The 21,362-nt window shown below is 36.5% G+C and overlaps 1 protein-coding gene across 6 annotated transcripts in view; it reads left to right on the top strand.

Annotated features, from left to right (window-relative positions):
• WWP1 (WW domain containing E3 ubiquitin protein ligase 1) overlaps nt 1-21,362 on the top strand; it is a 108,436-nt gene that overhangs the window by 60,986 nt on the left and 26,088 nt on the right. For 4 of the 6 annotated variants that reach the window (XM_082363413.1, XM_082363411.1, XM_082363409.1 and 1 more), the window contains 8 exons: nt 2,647-2,983; nt 12,122-12,217; nt 13,570-13,744; nt 15,629-15,683; nt 15,769-15,853; nt 15,987-16,115; nt 20,659-20,734; nt 20,842-20,913. In XM_082363413.1, the coding sequence (XP_082219539.1) occupies nt 2,647-2,983; nt 12,122-12,217; nt 13,570-13,744; nt 15,629-15,683; nt 15,769-15,853; nt 15,987-16,115; nt 20,659-20,734; nt 20,842-20,913 (1,025 nt within the window). The remainder of the gene's footprint in view (nt 1-2,646; nt 2,984-12,121; nt 12,218-13,569; nt 13,745-15,628; nt 15,684-15,768; nt 15,854-15,986; nt 16,116-20,658; nt 20,735-20,841; nt 20,914-21,362) is intronic. The other 2 variants (XM_082363414.1, XM_082363412.1) reach the window with 1 other exon arrangement.

Here is a 21,362-nt window from a genome sequence, read left to right as displayed (position 1 = left end):
AGTTGCTCCGCGGCCTGTGGGATCTTCCTGGATCAGGGATCGAACCTGTGTCCCCTGCGTTGGCAGGTGGATTTTTAACCACTGCGCCACCAGGGAAGACCCCCAAAATCCTAAAATTTTTAAAACCAAAAGCTTTTTTGGTAAACTCATTTGATGGCAAAATGACTGGGACTGACTTGAGGGTATTTATAATTGTTTGTGCTTAGTACGAGTATCCTTTTGTTTTGCTACAGAAGTAATACTGTGTTTAATTAGTGTGTAGGCCCCAATCTGACTTGGTATTAGTGTAATAGACAATATATGTGCCATACTATCTTTCTGAATTCTGAAGTTATGAATTCTGGAAGTCACTTGGTCCCAAGAGTTTCAGATAAGGGATTGTGGGCCTGGAGCTGAATACAAATGATTTCTTTTCACCAAAGACAGTATTGTACATGAGGACTTTTGGAGGGGAGGGCATTTTCCCCTCACCCCCAACCTGTTCTTTTGAGTCTTAAGAGGATCCATTTTGGGATTTTCCTTTGGTCCCTTACATGTCATTTTTTTCTAAGAATTCTTAGATTGTTTGGATGGAATATATATATAATGGAAACTCAAAACTACCTCTCTAGCTCTGTAATTTAGAACAGGTGTATTGACTGTGTTATTAAATCCTTCATATACTTAATATTTCTACTAATGCTCTTTTTATCTGCCTAGTTTTGACAGAGGTATGTTCACTTCTTCCTCTGTGATTTGTCTTTATTTAACATTTATTGTTTTAGTATGCCAGGCATGTTGTAACTGTTGAAAATACAAAAGTGAACAAGTCTGACAAAGTGTTTGCATTCTGAACTCAATGAAAAGGAAATAAAAACAAATAAAATATTTCAGAACGTGAGAAAACAGTCTAATATGTAGCCTGGGGGGACGGTGGGGCAGGTGCAGCATTAAGTAAGATACCCCAGCACTGCCTTTCCGAAGGAGTGGTTGAGTCTGGACTCTGCGTGATAAGAAGCAGCCAGTCAGGAGCTATTCTGAGATGGTGGGAACAGCAAGTGCACATCCCTGAATGGGAGGGAGTTTGTTCTATTCAAGGAACAGAAAGGAGACCATTGTGAGAAGTCAAGTGTAGCTGTGGAGTAGACTGTGTAGAGTCTTTGTCATGAGCTGTGGTAAAGAGTTTGGAATTTATTCTGGTTGTAATGGGTATGTTTAATTAGGGCGTGAAAACATCTGTTGTATGCTTTTGTAAGATTACTTTGGCTGCTATTTGGAGACTGGATTGGAGTTGGACCGGAGAGGAAGCAGGCAGACCAATTAGGATGCTATTGCAGTAGAGTAAAAAACAAGGAACGGTGGACAGGGGTAGTGGTGTAGACGGAGAGAAGAGCTGAGAGCACTTGCAGTTGAATTGTTGTAGGAGAGAAGTTTTTGCCTTGAACAACTGAAAGGTGCTATTTAATAATTAATTTTCTTCCTCTGTTTTTAACAGTTTGTGTAGCATGTGCTGTGTTTTAGTATGCATAAGGGTTTATGATTCTTTCTTATTGGACTGGATTGTCTTTTGTCAAATATTCCTCTTTTCCCATTTAGTGTTATTTTGCTTTGAAAATACTATTGCTAATCTTTTCTTTTTTTGGAAATTAATTTCTGCATTGTTGAAGAGTGAAAATTAAATGAGAAAATTCACTTTGACCATCATATATCAATTCTGAACATCATGTAAGAGACCCAGAATTTAGTCTCTCTGCACATTCTCTTTTCTTCATGTTGTCTAACAGTGTTGAGTACCGGTAGCACTATAAACATTTTATTTTTTATATTTTGTTATTGATTTTTTTTCTCCCAAAGCTACTCTCCCCTGTAGTTGGTACAGAACTTCAGTGTTTCTGTTGTTTTTTGTGCTTACTGTTTGATTCCTTTAATAGTACTCGTTTCTGTCCTTCCCACTATTTAAATCTCTTTCTTTAAAAATCCACCTGAACGTTCCATTACTCTTAATTATGTCTCCCTTTTCTGTTTCAGTTAAAACTTTGATGTGTGATTTTCTAATAGGTTTTGTTCAATAATCTATTCTCTTTCCAGTTTTAATTTGACTCACTTTTATAGTGACACGTGGTTGAAATGGATGAATCACGTTTAAAATGAAAATCAAGAAAATTGTATCACTGGATCCCAGTGCTGGGTTATTTCTTTAGCAAGTGTAGAACGAGTTCCTGGATCTTTTTGCAGTCCCCTGTAGTACTTTCTTAAGAATTAATGCCACTTTATATTCGGCAAGAGTTCTTTTGATATTAGCTGCATTTGCATAGGAAAGGGAGCTTGAACGGGGTCATTTTAAGGTTTTTATATAACCCATGCAGATATTCAGAATTGATTCTTTGGAGGAAAAACGTTTGTTCATGTTGGTTTCTCTTTCTCTAACTTAGGGTTATTGGTATATATATATATATATATATATATATATATATATATAGTCTTAAGTTTTATTATTTAAACGTTCATCTCTAAAATGTGAACAACAAAAAGTATTGTCTGTCTTATTTCTGTCAGTACCTGATACGTTGCTCAGTATAAATTAGGCTCTGAATAAATATAATTGATGAGTTAACTGGTTGCTTTGTCATTCCTTGATAGATCATCTTACTAATTTTCCCCTTTCAGTTAATGGAGAATCATCCTCATCTGCACCAACTGATAATGCTTCCACCACGGGTACTGCAATAGTATCTGGAGAAACCGCCTTGTCTTCAAATTGCACTAGTACTACTGTTGAAGATCCTCCAGTTCAAGAAATACCGACCTCCTCAGAAAACAATGAATGTATTCTTTCCAGCAGTGCAGCATTTGGGTCTGAAGCTAGAAGTACGTTAGATCCTTCTACCTCCAGTTCTGGAAGTAGCTCTGCCTTCGAAGCAGCCAAATTAAGACAGCCAGACGTCTGTGCGGAACCTGTCCGGCAGCAGTCTGGAAATGCCAACACAGAAACTCTGCCATCGGGGTATGTTAAATTAATGATTGATGGTCTCTGCCTCCAAGAAGCTTGTTGAGTGGCTCAGGTTTTTAAACATACCTACAATACAGTTTGAGAATGCTGTGATAAAAGTACGGTGTATGCAGTGCTGTCCTGCACAGCTTACAGCAGTTAGAGTTTCTACTCTCTAGCTGTGGAAACTGCACCTCTAGAGGTCTCTACCTCATTGCCATCATTTTCTCATCACTGTCACTGTGTCCGTACCCTTTCTTACTTTCTGAGCTGTTTTTTCTCAGTGCTCTTTACTGGCTTATCTGATTTTGCCTATTGCCTAATCGTGGTTTCAGCCTTTGGTCTTCTCCTGAATGTGCTGCCTCTGTTGAATCTTATACTCTCCCATCATTTTAACTATTAAATCTATATGTCCAGACCAGACCTTTCTCTGAGCTTATTTTTATCTACTTACTGGAAATCTCCACTGCTTCCTGCAAGCATTTTTGGCCATACAGTATCTTCCCTTTCCTCTCAAAAATCTCTCATTGTCCCTTTGTCTTCTATCTTTGGCAACTTAGTCATTTATCTTAGTCTCATGTGTCTGCCATTATGACACCGATATGTAAGAAGCTCTTCTTACTGTCAAGAACCTCATGATCTGATGGGGGGTAAAGATAAATAAATAGTCATTGTCTATACAGTTCAATTAAAGCTAAGCTAGAGGTCTAAGTTTAGGGTGCTGTGGGAGGGAACATATGTAGAGGGAAGTTAGTGGGGAGTAACCTGCTATACTGAGATAAAGAATACTTTCTGGAAGAGATGACCCTTGAGTGGATTTCTGAAAGAGTCGTAGGAGTTAGCAAAGCAATAATGGAGGCACAAGTGGTGAAAGGTTTCATTCTCAGTGGAGCTAACTGCACATTCAGATTTCTAACATCCATAAACGAGTAAACTGAACTCAGGAAATGGTATTTTGTTACAGCTTGAGTTGAGCGTTGGAGGAAGCAAGCTATGTAGTACTGAAGAATAAACAGTCCTCTGAAGAATTTTGTACACCTGCTAAAAGTTTGGGAGTTTTTTCCTGAAAACCATGAATAAACATTAAAGAATTTTAAGCAGGGGAGTGCCACAGTCATATTTGCATTTTAGTAAAATTATTCTAGGAGTGGTATAGACAGATTAGGAGTTAAGGGACAAGCTAGAATAGCAGCTAGGCTGTTTCATAAATGAGAGAAGTGGGCACATTCCTGTTTAAAGTGGTAAGTACATAAACTTAATTCTGTGCGGCCAAGTACATGCTTCAGCGTGCCTGTAGCCACCGTATGTGATCTTTGCATTAGGAGAATTTTGTAGGGATCTAGATGAGTGATTTTCAAATTGCAAGTTGCAGCCTATTAACAGATTGTGACCAGCATTTGAAAACATAATAAAGTAAGTCAACATGGACTAGAATGGAAAACTGAAGTGTGTTAGGTAAACATTGTTTTGGGAAAGTTTGTTTTTCTGATGTGTGCTTGTGTGTATAAAATCTGTAGGTAAATAGCAGTCTAGGGTGAACAGAGGCATTTAGGTAAAGTGTATTCTTACTCTGTGAGCTGTTACCTAGAAGATTGAGATGCTACTTATCCAGGTGAGAAGTAAAAACAGCCTGCACTAAGGTAGATGCTAGTCTCCTGGGGCGACGTTACGATGGGTGTGGTAATTAGCTGTGGGAGGTAGAGTCAGAGGGTGGAGGCAAGGGTGACCCTTCTGGCTTATGCAGCACTTGGCTTGTGTGACCATCTGAGCCAGCAGTTTCCAATCCATGTCATCTTCCCTCTTTCCTCAACAATCTTCTTAGTTCCCGTGTGTCCGCTCCTGGGTAACTTACTTGGCTAACTACACAGTACATTCGTAGGTGCTAGAATCATGAGTGTTCTGAAGGAATCGTATTCCAGCCCGAGTGAGTGTTATGCCAAGCATGGTCTTATTACCGAGAGCCCTTTGCTTGTTCTCTGACTGTTGTGCGGAGTGTTATTCCTCAGATACCTGCGTGTCTCTGCTCAAATGTTACCTTGCTCCAGAGGCCTTTCCCAATTCCCTCTGTCCAAATCAGGTCCCTCTGTCCCCATCCCCTGCCTTATTTTTTCCCAACCTTCTGTTATGAAAATTTATAAACACGCAGAAAAATTTAAAGAATTTTACAGTGAACACCCATATATCTATCTACCACTAGGTTCTGTAGTTGACATTTTACTCTGCTTGCTTTATCACACATCTCTTCATCTCTCCATTTGTCTAATGTTTAAATATAATTTCCTGATAACTGAGTTGCAGATACCAGTACATTTTGCCCCTCGAAACTTTGGCTTGCATATCGGTAACTAGAATTCAATATTTGCTTAAAGATTTTTTGGTAAAGTTTACATAGAAGGAAATGCATGAGTCTTAAATGTGCCATTTTGATGAGTTTTGACAAATGCTCAGTTGTCACACCTTTATTAAGACTAGAGTATTATCATCACCTGAGAAAGTTCTCTCAAGCTTTCAGTCAATCCCTGTCCCTACTTTGAGGGAGGCAACCACTGTTCCTCCCTAAAAGCTTTTTTCCACGATAGATTATAGATTCGTTTTCCCTGTTGTAGAACTTAACATAAATGGGATCAGTATGTACTCTTTTGAGTAGCGTTCTTTAAATCAGCATGATGTTATTTGTATTACTTTTCTTTATAACACTTAAATCACCATGAGACATACATTTGTGTGTTTTTGTCAGTTTTCTCTCCACTAGACTGAAAAGGGGGCTTTATTTTGTCCATTTCTGTATTCCTCGTGCCTAAAACTATGCCTGCCATGTAGCAGGTACTCAATAAATATTTATAAGTGAATTAGTGCTTAATTAAATGATTTTGAGTGAGTGAGCAATTCGGCAAAGGCCCTGACTTGTAAATGCTTCGGAGGAAATGGTTAACAAGGTTGAAAGCTACTGAAAATTCAAGTGAGATAAGAACTGAAAGGCACCCATTGAATTTAACAACAAAGAGATTATTTATTGTTGATCTTTGACAGAATGATTTCTGGGAAATAGAGCTGTATTCAGACTGCTATGTGATGGAGTGAATGGAAGGGATGGAAGTGTGATAGAAAACTCTTTGAAAGAGTGAGAACTAATGCATAAAACTTTTTCCCTGTGAACACACAGGGAGAGAGGAGTGTTTGGTAGAAGCGAGCAAGAAAAGATACAGTATTGAGGAGTAGTTTTTTTGCTTTAAAAAATGGCAGTGACCTAAAGGGTGGTCAGTTGCTGATGGGCAGGAGCCAGGAGAGAGATTGGCAAGCCGTACAGGAGAGAGGGGCAGCTGTTGATCGTGGTTTATGAGAAGGCAAGTCTTACCACCTACCCCATTATCCAAGTTTGAAACCAGTAGTTATCCAATCAGCAACTAAATTCTATCATTTTTATTGTAATATGTTTAACAAAATTCTTCCACATTTATTATTATTATTATTTTAACAAGGTCTTTCTTCAGCAGTAGGTTTTGGAAATTTATGAGACAGGGAGGCTACATCTGAATACTGGGAAGGGAGAGTATTATGGTTGAAGGTGAGGTGTAGCGGTTATAAATTAGCACTTATCCCCATGAAATTAAAGAATTCTACTGAGAAGTCTCATCAGTCAACCTGGTAATTTGCAACTATTTGAGGGGTACTCATGAATTTCCACTGCAGGGATAATCTAGTCTCTGGCCAGTTCCAGCCCATCACTTTTATAGGACCCCCAGGTACAGCTCTAGTTGGCTGTCACTGTGAGTCTCCCACACCAAGCCTGAGACCACGCCCCTTTATCCCTGTACCGCCTTTTTCCCCTGCCAGCACCTTCCTTCCTCATTGCTGCCCAAGGCCTGCTCTGGTCACCACCCACACACTGGGGACTCATTCTTGGCAACCGTCATGTCCCCAAAGGTAGACTCTTACTCTGGGAGTGAAAACTCAGCAAGTTGCCTCCCCGTGGATTGGCTGCCAGGGCAGGAGAGAAAAGCACACTGGGATCCTAGAGTCACTGGGTCAGGTGGTGAAACTGACCAGGCTCCTCCCATGTGGGCCAGGAGTTCTTTGTCCCAAGAATGTTGTCAGCAGAGGGCAACTGGGTACGTGGCATGTCCACAGCCTGGGATGCCCTACCCCAGGAAGACAGGGTGGGGCATGACAGGAGTTTTTGCCCTTATGTAAGTTCCTACATAATGTTCTTGATTTTTCCTTTTGGCCCACAAAGCCTAAAATATTTACTATCTAGCACTTTACAGAAGAAGTTTGCCTACCCTTGATCTAGTGAATAGAATGTAGAAAATTCTAAAGATGATATCCAGAAGTAGTTCTGAATATGATGTGTGTTGCAAGCAATTTAGTTTGAGAAAGATAAATTCTCTTTGGAGCAAAAACACTGAAATCTGGAAGTGATCCCCTGTTTTGGAAAAATTAAGAACCAGTGGCTAGAATTATGCTTGGAACCTAAGTGCTTACTGAATATTGAATATTAAATTAGAAATATTTGCAACTAAGGATAAAACTAGAAAATGGCTTCATAACCTATTTTATGGATGGTATACTTGGTTATATTTATTTTTTCCCCTAATTTAAAATTTGTTTCTGATCACAAAACTAAGACATGACCAAATAAAACATTTAAATGATACAGAAACCTTTAAAGTACCCCTTAAGCTTACCACAGAGAGAGTGGTGTCTAAATATTATTCCAGTGGCATATATTTGAGAGCTTCTCTCGGTCATTCTTCTAGGCACTGGGTGTTCAGAGGGGCAGGAGACCCCAAGACTCTGCTGCTGTGGAGCTTGTGTTACAGCAGGCTGACCAGCAGTGGCCTTGCATTAAAAACCTACTCAATAATGTCAGATAGTGACAGGTTCTATGAGAGGAAGGATAAAAGTAGGTGAAAAGGATAAAGAGAAACTATGTAAATCACTATTTTGCAAAGACTTGTAGAATTATTTTAAGAAAATGGAATCACACTCTACATACTGTTTTTCAGTTGCTTTTTAAAACTTGGTCATATATCCATGTCAGTACAAGTAGGTGCACACATTCACCAAATGCTAATAAATGTTTAGTAAGCATCTCTTCTGTGGCAGACACTGTGCTATGTGCTGTTAGTACACTGATGAGCAATAGAGATCAAGGCCCAAGCTTCGTGAAGCTTTTGGTCTAAATGTGTAGGTTTACCTTAATCCTTTTGAATGGGTTTATAGTATTTCCTTTTGTATTAATTATTGCTGTGTAACAAATTACCCTAAAAATTTAGCAATTTACAACAACAAACATAATCTTACACAGTTTCTGAGGCTCAGGAATCTGGAAGTGGCTTAGCCGGGTGCTTTTGTGCAGTGTCGCGCATGAGGTTGCAGTCATCTGGAGGATGACTAAGTGGAGCTGACTTTGCAAATCCAAGAGAGCTGAACTCTGGCCTGTCAGTGGGAAAAGCCAAGTCTACGCGTTGGTGCTCCCAGAAGGCCCAGGAATTGGCAGCATCAGATACCTTTGGAAGTGGCTGTGAAGACAGCACTGTAAACAGCAAGATTGTTTGAAAGTCACATTGAGAAATGAATCCCTACTTTTCCTCCCTGCAGCTAGGACTGCTACCTTGCCTAGGGGTTTCTTCTCTGGAGGTTCTCTGCATTTGGAACACCAGGCACAATTGAGGGCAAGGTACTGTACTACACCAGGGGACATAAGTGAACCTTTATGATGTTAATAATTGAATAAAGTTATAAGTGAATTTCCAAGCCCACATCCTTCTTTCATACCCAAATCCCAAAATACTGACAACCAGGATTTTACTATTCCACCCAGGAGACTGGAAGTGTCTTCTGTCGAAGGAACCCCCCCGCAAAGACTAAAATACTGATAATCTGTTTGTTCGCCAACAAAATAGCCTCATTATATCGCCCTTCAATTAATTCCACAATCCACAAGCCCCACCCACAAAGCTCCTGGTCAATTTTTGTGGTGCCCTACTCATTAGACATCTGAGGGAAACCTTTTAATGTGAAGGGTAAAGATCAAAACAAACACCTAGAAAATGCTCTTGAAGAAAACAGACTATTTTAATATTCTCAGAGGGACAAGAGTAGATGTAACATATTAAGGAAGAATGAGGTTTGTAAAAAGCTCTTGGAAATCTAATTCACTGGAAGATGTGGCTAATAAAGGTAAATGAATTTCCCAGAAAGTAGAACAAACATAAATTTATAAAGTAAAAGAAATAAAATAGAAAAATTAGAGGACCAGTTCAGAAGGTCTGATAAGAGAAGTTCCAGAAAGAGAAAATAGGAGGAAATATTTAACAAAATAACCAAAAATAACCCACCTTTTACAAACAAGAAGGAGGAACTTCCTTATGGAAAGGGCTCACCAAAACTCAGGATAATAAGTGAAAATAAATCTATATTAAGATAACTTGTTATGAAAATTTTAGTACATTGGGGCCAAAGAAAAAAATCATAAACATTTCCAGAGATTTTTAAAAAAATGGAAAAAAAGCGAATCTCATAATCATCAGAACAGCATTAGACTTTTCAGAATCAACACAAGAAGCTAGGAGACTATATGCCTTAAATGCTGAGGGAAATTATATTCAGCCTAGAATTCTGAATCTAGTCTCACTGTTAGTGTGTACACAGAATAAATACATTTCAGACATCCTAGGTTTCCAAAAGTTTACTTCCCATGTAAGTTTACTTTCTGAGGAAGCTACCAGGATGCATGTTCCTCCAAATTTAGGTAAGTAAAAGTGAAGGACGTGGGATCCAAGTGAAAGGAGTTACCAGCAAGATGATGAAAGGAAAGCTTGATGGCAGGTGTGACTGATAAAGTACCCAATGAGCTTGAATATTTTGAGAGGAGATTTATGCAACTAGAAAAGTATTTGTAGTTAAATTAATAAGTACGAAGAAAATAAGGAAATGGGAGGAAAGGAGACAGTTAAAGAAATCATGGTGTGTTCATAGCTCAGCTGTCAGGAGGGTTTACACAGTCATAATAATTATAAGGGAAGGACACAGCATATGTGTGTATTTGGAACAGTTGGAAGGAGGGTCCAGGTTACAGTGTATATGCGTACATCTGTGCAGGAAAGAGACAGCTTTACCTTTCATAGTGAGAAATCAATAAATTATACTTGAAATTAAATTAGTAGAGTAGTAAGCTTGTTAATAAGAAAAAAGAGGTAAATACTAAAAGAATTGGCTAAAACAGTTGAAAATGTTGCCTTTGGGGAGTAGAAAATGAGATTAGGGGAGAGTAGGCACTATTGTTTTATTGTAATGAGCCTCATAGACTATCTGAAGGTTACATAATTATATAACTGTGAGATATATATTAAATAGTATGTGAAAGTATATATAATTTTGATAAAAATTAAAGCTAAATTAAAAGTAGTAAAGAACATTTGTAAAGAAAGGTTGGAAACCAGGAAATTTTGATATAGAATAGCAGTACAAATTCAAGAACTGATTATAGGAATTAATACCTAAAAATAGCAAAAGTACCATTATCAGGAAGTTCTTGAAACTTGATATATTTTGTAGGTATTTGTTTTTGGCTGTTAAGCTTTCCTACAAATCAGTAACCCACTGGTATGTGTCCTAGGTATTCCAGAAATGTGTTTAAAATGAAATTCCATATTTAAATCCTGCCTTTCCATGAACATTTATTATTATATAAAAACATATGAAGTAAATCTGAAATTTCAGGTTATTATTTTTAGTAAAATACTTATGAGGAATATCTAAATTTTTGTAGTTACAGGGTAGCATGAATGTTCCAGTGTAGGATTTTATACCACTGTTTCATAATAGATAATTTTAATAATCTATATGATCCTGAATCGGTTGTGAACTTGGGCATCTTTATTGTTCATGGTTACTATTTAAGCTTGTTTTGGCTAATGTTTGTCAGATGCAGCTTAAACAAATGATTATTTTTTGCATGCCATTTAAAATATGTATGTATGTGTACACCTTGTTAGGGAGTAACTTTAATACGTATGGTCATTGTGTAGGAAAATAATTTAAAAATTAAAGGCCTCTCTAATCAAAAAGAAGTCAAATTAAATTGGATCCTTGTGTTTAAGAGAAAGGAAAATATTTTCCATTTATTCTACTTTCAGGTGAAAACAAGAATATTAAACTCAGAAATACCAGGTTTTTATTGTGTATGTTTAAATTTTTTCTTCTATACCATTTTAAGGAAAGACTGGAAAGGAAGAAACGGGGATCACAGAGGAGAAAATGAGGGTGGGGAAAATAAGAGATTGAGTGTCTTTGAGATAGAACAGAAAAAGATAAAATTGGATGTCCATAAACTCAGAGGCTTACCAAAGACAAGAGAGGGATAGATGTGCACAAAAAGAAGACACTGTATGCAGATAGAAGAAAGAATTTTGATGGAGCTGTGTCACCACATACTTTAAGGAGATTTCTGCTAAAATCTTTTAGATGTTTATTTCTTAAATTGCAAAAATGGATATTACTTCATTGACATTTTGTGCTCTGGGCATGATATTAGGCTGAAAGTTCCTCTGCTGTTGATTAAATTTCTGTTTTCTGATGATTTGGAATTCTGTAAATTAGTAACTTTTAAAAACTTTACATATTATTCTGTCTTCCTCTGCTAACTGTACTTACTGAGTTGCCAGTACTGTTGATGAAAGGTGAATAATTAAGAACTTAAAAGGCACAATAGGGACTTCCCTGGTGGTGCAGTGGTTAAGACTCCACACTCCCAATGCAGGGGGCCGGAGTTCCATCCCTGGTCAGGGAACTAGATCCCACATGCATGTCTCAACTAAGAGTTCACATGCCACAACTAAGGAGCCCGCGTGCCACAACTAAGGAACCTACGTGCCTCAACTAAGGAGTCCTCAAGCCACAACTGAGGAGCCCACCTGCCGCAACTAAGACCCAGTGCAACCAAATAAATAAATACATACATAAATAAATATTTTTTAAAAAAAAGATATCTTCTTTAAAAAAAGCACAATAATTGAGAAAAGAAACAATTTTATGTATATATGTGACCTTTTAACGTAAAACTTATCTGTAATTTTTTGGATTATAAGAAGGAACCATTTTTCAGATTGTCTTAGTTTGCTATCTTTTATTTTTGCTTTTTCATTGAAGGTGGGAACAGAGAAAAGATCCTCATGGTAGAACCTATTATGTGGATCATAACACTAGAACGACCACATGGGAGAGGCCACAACCTTTACCTCCAGGGTAATGTAGCATCTTATGCATCTTCAGTTGTGTTTTATACATGTAATTTTAAAAGTTTATTTAATACAACATAAAATGATTCATTCTACATGTTATGTTTCCTTGATTTGCTTTTGTGAATAATGAATGTTCAGTAGATGAGATTTGTTACATTGTGTCTCTTTTACAGTTAGTCTGAAGGGCTTCCAAGAGATTGTCAAACATTGGCATGAGTTTACTGAGAGTAGTTGCAGAATTTTGATCTAATTTCAGTCCTTGTTATTTTTTAAGGAATGAAAGTCATATTTAGGATAGTTTATATGTATGGTTCTCCATAGATAGGGATCTAAACTATGCTATTGAATGACACTTATGTAATAAATATTAGTGTCATTCAAAATTATTATCTAAAAGATTGCTGCAAGTAAAATTGTATTACATTATGACTAAAGTTATAGAGGGTTTTAAATGAAAAAGCATTTCTATTACATACTAAATAAAGTTTATGCTCTTAAGCGGTCATTCAAGGCCATTCACAAACTGTCCTTCCAGGTGCAACTCAGGGTCCACCAATATAAAACATATTCAAAGTCCAGAAAATTCAGGACAAGAACTATGTTATTTTTGTGAGATTGGTTGCTGAAAGGATACTGAAATCATATAAATTAATGACACAAATTGGCTTAAGGTGAACTAAACTCTGGAGGATGGGGAGAATTCTGGCTGGTAGAGAAGGGCATTCTGTTCTGAGGGGATATTAAAACAAAGTCATGACAGAATGAAACACATGACACATTTGGGGCCAGCAAGTAATTGATTTGGCTCTCATATGGGTCCCTTGAAAGACCTTAAGGGAGGTAAGGTTGAAACGGTGAATGGGTTCATTTTTATGCCATGCCAGGGAATGGTGATAGGTGGAACGGCATGCCTCGATCTGCACTTTAGTTCAGCAGCAGTGTAACCGTGAAAGGTAGGTTAAAAAGCCATATAAGTTGAGTTAAAACCCTTTACATGAACAAGAATGATAGAGGCAGATTGCTAGGTATACAGTAAACACTCAGTAAATGTTTATCAAAAAAAGAGGGAGAAAGGATAGTCATACTGTTACTGTTCAGTCTATGGCCTCTTTTTTTAGACAGCCCTTAGAAATCATATAGGGAAGAATGGGAAGGTAGTTTAGCTAAAATAGATAGCAAGTTACATGTTCTTAATTTTTCTGAGGAATATCAGTATTTACATTCTTTTAAACTTAGCTCTTGGACTTGATTTTTAAATTGTTTGAGTGAAGTATTACCTAACTACTTTCCAGTTTCTTATAGTAAGAGATTATTGTTTATTTTCATTTTCACTATTGCTTATTTTATGTTTGGTAGTTGGGAAAGAAGAGTTGATGATCGGGGAAGAGTTTATTATGTGGATCATAACACCAGGACAACCACCTGGCAGCGGCCTACCATGGAATCTGTGCGGAATTTTGAACAGTGGCAGTCTCAGCGGAACCAACTGCAGGGAGCTATGCAGCAGTTCAACCAACGATACCTCTACTCGGTAATTAGGAAATTATAAGATGTTAATACAGCTTTTCCTCCAAGCATTTGCCCTTTTCTATCTTGGTGATTTTTCTTAAATGTTATAGATTACAAGGTGTTTTTTAGTTGATCTTTAGTAAATAATTAGCATTTCTGATATACATAAGCACTTTTAAGTTTTTTTAAAATTCTAGTTTACTATCATAACTATACAATCAGGTTTTTGTCCTTATTAAGTGGTAGTTTCATAAATGCAATTTCTTAATAAAATAACTTGTCTTTACCAGTTCCCAGTCTTCTATTTTTAGTTATAATCATTTGGTTTGCTTTAAACCAAACCAGTTACCTCCTGATTTTACTTAAGGCCAGTCTTGCCATATTCCAGCTCTTCTGATTCCCATCCCAGATTCTCAGAAATGCTTTCATCTGTTTTGGCCCACCAAATATATATTCTTGGGATTGGAGGTAGTTTTGTCCAAAAAAAAATCTAATGCTGTCTGAAAATTTGACCAATTGGTGATCTGTTTATTGCCATAAGCAAATATCCACAAGAATTGGGGGTGGAGGGGGCTTCTGTTAAATAGGTTTGTTTGCAAGAAGTAGAAAATATAAATTTTAAGTTCTGGGCATCTCTAGATAATGTTTTGAGGCAACTTGAAACCCCAAAATGTAGAAAGGAATTAGGAAAGATACAAAAAGAAAACTTAACTCTTCAGAATCCTACCTCAGGATGGCTCATTCAACTCCACTTTCTTCGGAGGTTAAATAATAAGTTCTCACTTGCAGGTTGATCCACTCTCCTGGTTGTCTATAGCCGGCAGAGAGAGAGTGGGCCAACTCAGCTTACACTGCATCTTGTGCTGTAAGTTGCTGGTTCTTCAGCAACTTATACAGAAGTCTGTGGTCAGGTTCCATCGTTAGCTGTATATAGTAAACAAATTATGTACTGTGTGTGTTTGTTTTGGTTGGACTTTGTTGTATATATGAAAACCTTGGGGAAACAGGGCAGAATTAGGCAAGTTGTGTATCAGAAGTGTGTTCTACAGATAACAGAACATCTTTAGACAGATTGAGGTTTATTATCTAAATAATATTGAGTACAATTAACAGTATCTATTACAAGGTTATAAAATGTTTATCAAGATACATACACTTTATCATTAAGAAATGATTTTTCAGGTAATGATTTTTATATTTGACATTCTTTAAAAATTGATGGTAAAATGTTTATATTTTCTTTTGAATATATTTCTGGGTTGTAATTATGTGTACGTATTAATGTATGTATGAATATATAAAAGATATTAATACTAAGGTAAAAGTTTATTTGTATAAAGATAATACTGGTGTTTAATATTATTTATTAATAGGCATTTGTTTTAAAGAGAACTGTGATAATTATTTTATTTTTAAACAAATAATGTTACCTCATTTTAACACTACAATTTTCTTTTCTTTTTTTTTTTTTTTCTTCCATTTTTAAAGAATTTGTTACAATATTGCTTCTGTTTTATGTTTTGGTTTTTTGGTGGCGAGGCATGGTTAGCTCCCCGACCAGGGATCCAACCCACACCCCCTAACACTACAATTTTCTATATGCTCTTTTCTCATGTTGTTTCACTCCTATGGACTATTACGGAAGGGCTAAGAGATTAAAGTACTGATGTCGATATATTATTTCTAAATCATTTTAGAAAAACTATTAATTTTATCACTTAATTGACTCCTCTTAACTCATGACATTTTTAGGTCTTTGTGTCTTGAAATTACTATATTCACATTCCTTTATCATGTTTTTTAGAAAATTACTATAAAATGTGATTCTGCCAAGTGCTTAAGTTTATGCTTTTATATTAAAAACCTGATTTTTAAATTTCTCCTCCCAACCCTTTTCTCCAATTAGGCTTCAATGTTAGCTGCAGAAAATGACCCATATGGGCCTTTGCCACCAGGCTGGGGTAAGCTAATACGTTGTTGGTAAAAATATCTGAAATGTATATATAGCAAATAGTTATTAAATGCTACGCTCGCTCTGTTTTTTAGAAAAAAGAGTGGATTCAACAGACAGAGTTTACTTTGTGAATCATAACACAAAAACAACCCAGTGGGAGGATCCCAGAACTCAAGGGTATGTATGTATATGCTGCAGCCTTACTTAAGTGATCTTACACATGTCTGAAGATGGAATCAAGTAAACCTTGATTCAGACATTTTTAGCACCTAGAAAATGATCGCCTTGTGATTGTAACTTTATCTTTTAGCTTACAGAATGAAGAACCCCTGCCAGAAGGCTGGGAAATTAGGTATACCCGGGAAGGCGTTAGGTACTTTGTTGATCATAATACAAGAACAACAACATTCAAAGATCCTCGCAATGGGAAGTCATCTGTGTAAGTGAAGTTCTTAAATGCTGTTTAATGAGGATATAAAGTTTCACTTCTAATTTAGCGTCAAGTTTAGCAACAAATTTTACTTTGTGCGTTAAGAAAGTCTACACAAGTAATACCCTAGTATACCTGCCTTTGCTCTACTTTATTACAGAATGGATTTGTGGCACATAATTCCTTAATAAGAACAATAGCAAATATTTAGTGATTACTATGTGCCAAGGATTCTTCTAAGCACTTTATATAAATTAGCTTTTTATCTTCCAAAACTTCCTTGAGGTAGATGCAGTTATTTTCCAAGTGTAGAAACTGAGGCTTAGGGAGCATAACTAACTTATGCAAAATCATGACGGCAAGTAATGGAAGTGGTTTCAGACCAAGGCAGTCTGTCCGCAGAGTCTGCGCTCTTAACAGTGATATCTTTGCATCACTAAGAAAGTAGAAGCAGCCATAAAGTTTTTTACAAATTCCTACCATTACATCTATCTACCTATCAGTATCTGTCTTCCCTCTTCATTCTAAAGATGAACTGTCATTGTTCCTATCAAAGGCCAGTCCCTCTGGTGACACACTAGATCTTTCCCCCTCTTTTCCAATTAACTGCTCCATCAGTGATCATGTTTCTATCTTCCATCTTTCTCTGATGAATTATTCTCATCATCTGTTAATTCTCTTAGATTGAAAATGAACAAGTAGAAAGCCATAACTCTTCAACTTATAAATCCATTCAGTGAAAATTCATTTTTATTGCCACCCTTTACAAGAAAACTAACTGAAGGAGTTGTCTCTATACTGCTGTTTCTAATTTCTCTCAGACTGACAACAAGGAAGTTTCACTGACCCTGACCTTACTAAGGGCACCAGTGACCTCCACATAGTTGAGGGGTTGTTTTGCAGTTCTCTTTTGACACAATAAGGAGGATTTGACAAAAATTTCTCTCTCCTGGCAAAAGTATCAATAGTACAGGGACTCAACTTTCATGATTTCCTTCTGCCTTTTTGGTCTTACTTCTTCCTGTTTTTTGGGGTCCTCCTTTTCAGCCTGTTAACATTGAAGTACCCAGAGCTCTGTCCTTAGATCTCTTTTCTTTTCTGTCCGTGCTCATTCTCTTGGTGAATCTTATCCAGTGTCATGCTTTTAAAAACATTTCTATATGCTGATGACTCACAAATGTTATCTCTAGCTTTTCACTTTTCACTTGAAATTTTGTTTCATATATTCAGCTGCTTACTTGATAACTCTGTTCATAACTCTTTCCTGATAACTGCCATCAATCAGGCTTGTTCTACCTGGGATATTTCCATCTCAGTTGAAGGCAACTCCACTCTTAGGTGTGCTTGAGCCAGAAATCTTGGACTTATCCTTGACTACTCTTTCTCTCTTACCTCACATACAGTCCATCAAGAATTCCAGTTACCTCACCTTCAGAAGGTATCCAGGACCAGCTGTGTCTCGCTACATCCACTGCCACCACTTTGGTCCAAGCTACCACGCTCTCTCACTTGGAGTGGTGCCTCTAAGTATTGCTCTGCTTTCTACCCACACCTCATGTAATACTATTCTCCATAAAGCAGCAAGACTTTTTAATTTTTTTCTTTTAATTTAGGTAAAAAGTTATTCCTTTGCAGAAAACCCTTCAGTGGTTTCCATCTCAATCAGAGTGAAAAGCAAAGTACTTATAGTGGCCTCCAAGCCCTTATGGCATCTGACCCCTTATTATCTCTTCAACCTCATCTCTGATACTTCTTCTCATTCACTCTGCTTCAGCTTCCCTGGCCACTTAGCTGTACCTCAGACATCTGAGGCTTCCACATCTGGGCTTTCATTTCCTCTGCTTGGTATGCTGTTTCCCTCAATATTATCTATATGGCTTATGCCCACCATGTTTTTGCTCAAATACTGCTTTATCTGTGAACACTACTCTGTTTACTCTTATCACAATTTAAAAATTCTTCCCCACTTCACTCCTTGTCTTTTTTACACTGCCTTTTCTTCCTTCTTGAGGAGTGGGAGTAGTGAGATATTTATCCCCTTCTAACACTAAATATATATTGATAGTATACTTATTCATTCTGTTTCTTGTCTGTCTCCTTCACTAGTACATAGGCTGCACAGAAACAGGTATTTTAATCTGTTTTATTAACCAGTAATACTCTCACTATCTAGAATAGTGCCAGGTACATACTGTGCATTTTGTAAATATTTGTTGAATGAATTCACTTGAACCTGACAACAAAAGAGAACATTTTCCATCCATTCCAAAATGTTCCCTAAGACTGTGAAAGTTCTTTATGCCTCTCTCTTAGGCTATCACTCAATAGACAAAAGACCCAGGCCTTCTCAATGTGACTAGAACCTATCCCTACATGCCACCCACCCTGCTTCTTCCCTCACTGACTAGCTGAACTGGGTGACCGGATATCACTTCTTCCTAGGAACTCAATTTTGCTTTGCTTACTCTCTCCAGTAATACTTGTTTAGATTTCAGATTAGTTTTAAGATGTGGTAGAATTTCCTTTCGTGTCTCTTCTATCTATAGAGCCTTTCTCCTCCTTGGATTTAAGGGTTGTCAAGAAGTTTTCTTTGAAATAGTCAGTAGTAGACTTTAGTATTTTATTTAACTAACTTCTTTCATTTTTTTAAATAACATAGCTTTTTATTTTTGCAATCTAATATATGGTTGAAATCTAAAATGCGGTTGAAACCATGACCTCCCAAAAAGTGTAGAAAAAGCAACATATACCATCCACAGACATATACCATCCACAGACAATTCCTGTTGCCAGTCCTGGTGTTACAACAAAATTCAGTTTTATATTTTTATATTGTAGGTATCATGCCTACATGATGACATGTATCATGCCTGTTGGTTTTTTCCTCCCCCGCAATCTACATTCCTGCAAATCCTAATGTCAGTTTATTTTTGTTTTCTAATAATAATGTAAATCTCAATATGCTAGTGAGAATTAACCCTTTGAAACATTTTTTTTCCCCTACAGTACTCTATTAGGACTGCTGGATTATTTGAAAATCTGTCAGGTTTTTTTTAATATCTCTTTAAAACTTTTTAAAATTTTATTTTATATTGGGATATATTTGATTTACAATTTTGTGTTATTTTCAGGTGTACAGCAAAGTGATTTAGTTATACATATACATATATCTATTCTTTTTCAGATTCTTTTCCCATAGAGGTTATTACAGAGTATTGAGTAGAGTTCCCTGTGCTGTACCCTTGTTGATTATCTATTTTATTTATTTATTTTTTAATATTTTTTTGCCAGGCAAAAGTACTTTTGTGTGGATTTACATTTTTTCCCCCCCAATGGAAAGGTAGCTTTAATGTGCTAAAAGGATTCTTTTGACCTCTAGCTAAATTTGGGATGTTACAGAAGTTCCCTGAAACATCTCAAAGAGAGAGATTAAACTAATTAGATTTATTTGGTATGTTGAATTACATGGAAAGCATTGTCAAATGAGTGATGATAAACCTTCTTAGGTTATATGGGTAAATGTTATTAATATAAATGTTCTAGAAATTATATGCAGTTCCTAAAATTGGATATGTCCTGGTATAATGTTATGTCATAATTTTAGTTATTATCTTAAGATGTTGTATGTTGCATAAATAACCAAATTTCGTGGTCAGTTGCATTGTAATCAGGTCTTTAAAAACCATGCCATTTTAAGTCTTTGACATTTATATTACTCTGATGCTTTTACAAAAATGAAGATCTTCAAGAAGGTTCATAGAAAGGACTTTTTTACAAATACAGGTTTCTGATAACTTTTAAATCATACCACCAAACTGGGTAAGAAATTACAGAATTCTAGTGGAAAACCTGATGGCTTCATAAACTGCTAACAAGAGATCAGGATCAATAAGAATTAATTACATGGGACTGAATGAACTGATGAATACGATTTATGTTTTATGACTTTTGTCTCAAATAGTACTGGCTTTTAATATTTGTTTTCCAAATATGAGGAAACCTTTCCTGTTAAGCTAACTATGACTATGTATCATATACATAAATATTTAAATTCTATCACATACTATCACTGTTTTATACATTTTTGTTTTATTTGGAGTTACCAACATATTTAATTTTGTTCCTGCTTCTCCACTCTGTTATCTGGGATTGTACCCCTTCTTCTTAAAAAAATATTTTTTACTATTACCCTTTAGTTTGTTATGCTAATGACAAATTGGTTTTTGTTTTTCTATAAATGTTTTCATTTTTTTTCCAAAAGATGCTTTTGCTTGCATGCAATTCTTAAGTTTGCTGTTATATCCTTTTGGCACATTAATTAACTTTCTTTACAAAAGATCCATCCATACACATGATCTCCCTCTTTGTGTATGTTGTGTGTCCTCATTGCTCAAGTCTCTGTTGGCCCACTAAATATATCTTTACTTCTGTCCCAACAAGTAACCTTCCTGTGGTCATTTGTAGGATCCTGGTACACTCCAATTTCATACTAAATGTTAAATATCTAGCTTTATTATGAATTAACATATGGTTTGTTTTTGTTTTTCTTTAGAACTAAAGGTGGTCCACAGATTGCTTATGAACGCAGCTTTAGGTGGAAACTTGCTCACTTCCGTTATTTGTGCCAGGTACTACGGTGGTAAATAAATCTTCTGTTCATAATCATTTAGTTTTATCTTTATCCAATACATGTCCTGTAACTTACATGATATTACGATATTATTTTTGTTTTTAGTCTAATGCACTACCCAGTCATGTAAAGATCAATGTGTCCCGGCAGACATTGTTCGAAGATTCCTTTCAACAGGTAAGAAAGATGTTATCAGAATAAAATTGTACAGTCAGCCCTCTGTATCTGCAGGTACAGCATCCATGGATTCAGCCAACAGTGGATAGAAAATATTCCAGGGTGGCATGGAAGGGGGGGGACTCCAGAAAGTTTCGAAAGGCAAAATTTGAATTTTCTGCAGCCAGCAAATTCAGGAATACCTTGTTTTATTGTGCTTTACTTTGTTTCGCTTTGCAGGTACTGTGTTTTTTACAAATTGAAGGTTTATGACAGCCTTGTGTTGAGCAGGTCTCTTGGCATCATTTTTCCAACAGCATTTGTTCACTTGGTGTCTCTGTGTCACATTTTCATAATTTCTTGAAATATTCCACTTTTTCATTACTATTAATTTGTTATGGTGATCTGTGATCAGTGGTCTTTGATTTACTAATGCCAAAAGATTGTGACTTGCTCAGATGATAGTTAGC

The sequence above is a fragment of the Balaenoptera borealis genome (assembly GCF_965194805.1).
Source record: "Balaenoptera borealis genome assembly, chromosome: 17".
Lineage (NCBI taxonomy): Eukaryota > Metazoa > Chordata > Mammalia > Artiodactyla > Balaenopteridae > Balaenoptera > Balaenoptera borealis.
This window is presented reverse-complemented; position numbering and strand designations above follow the sequence as displayed.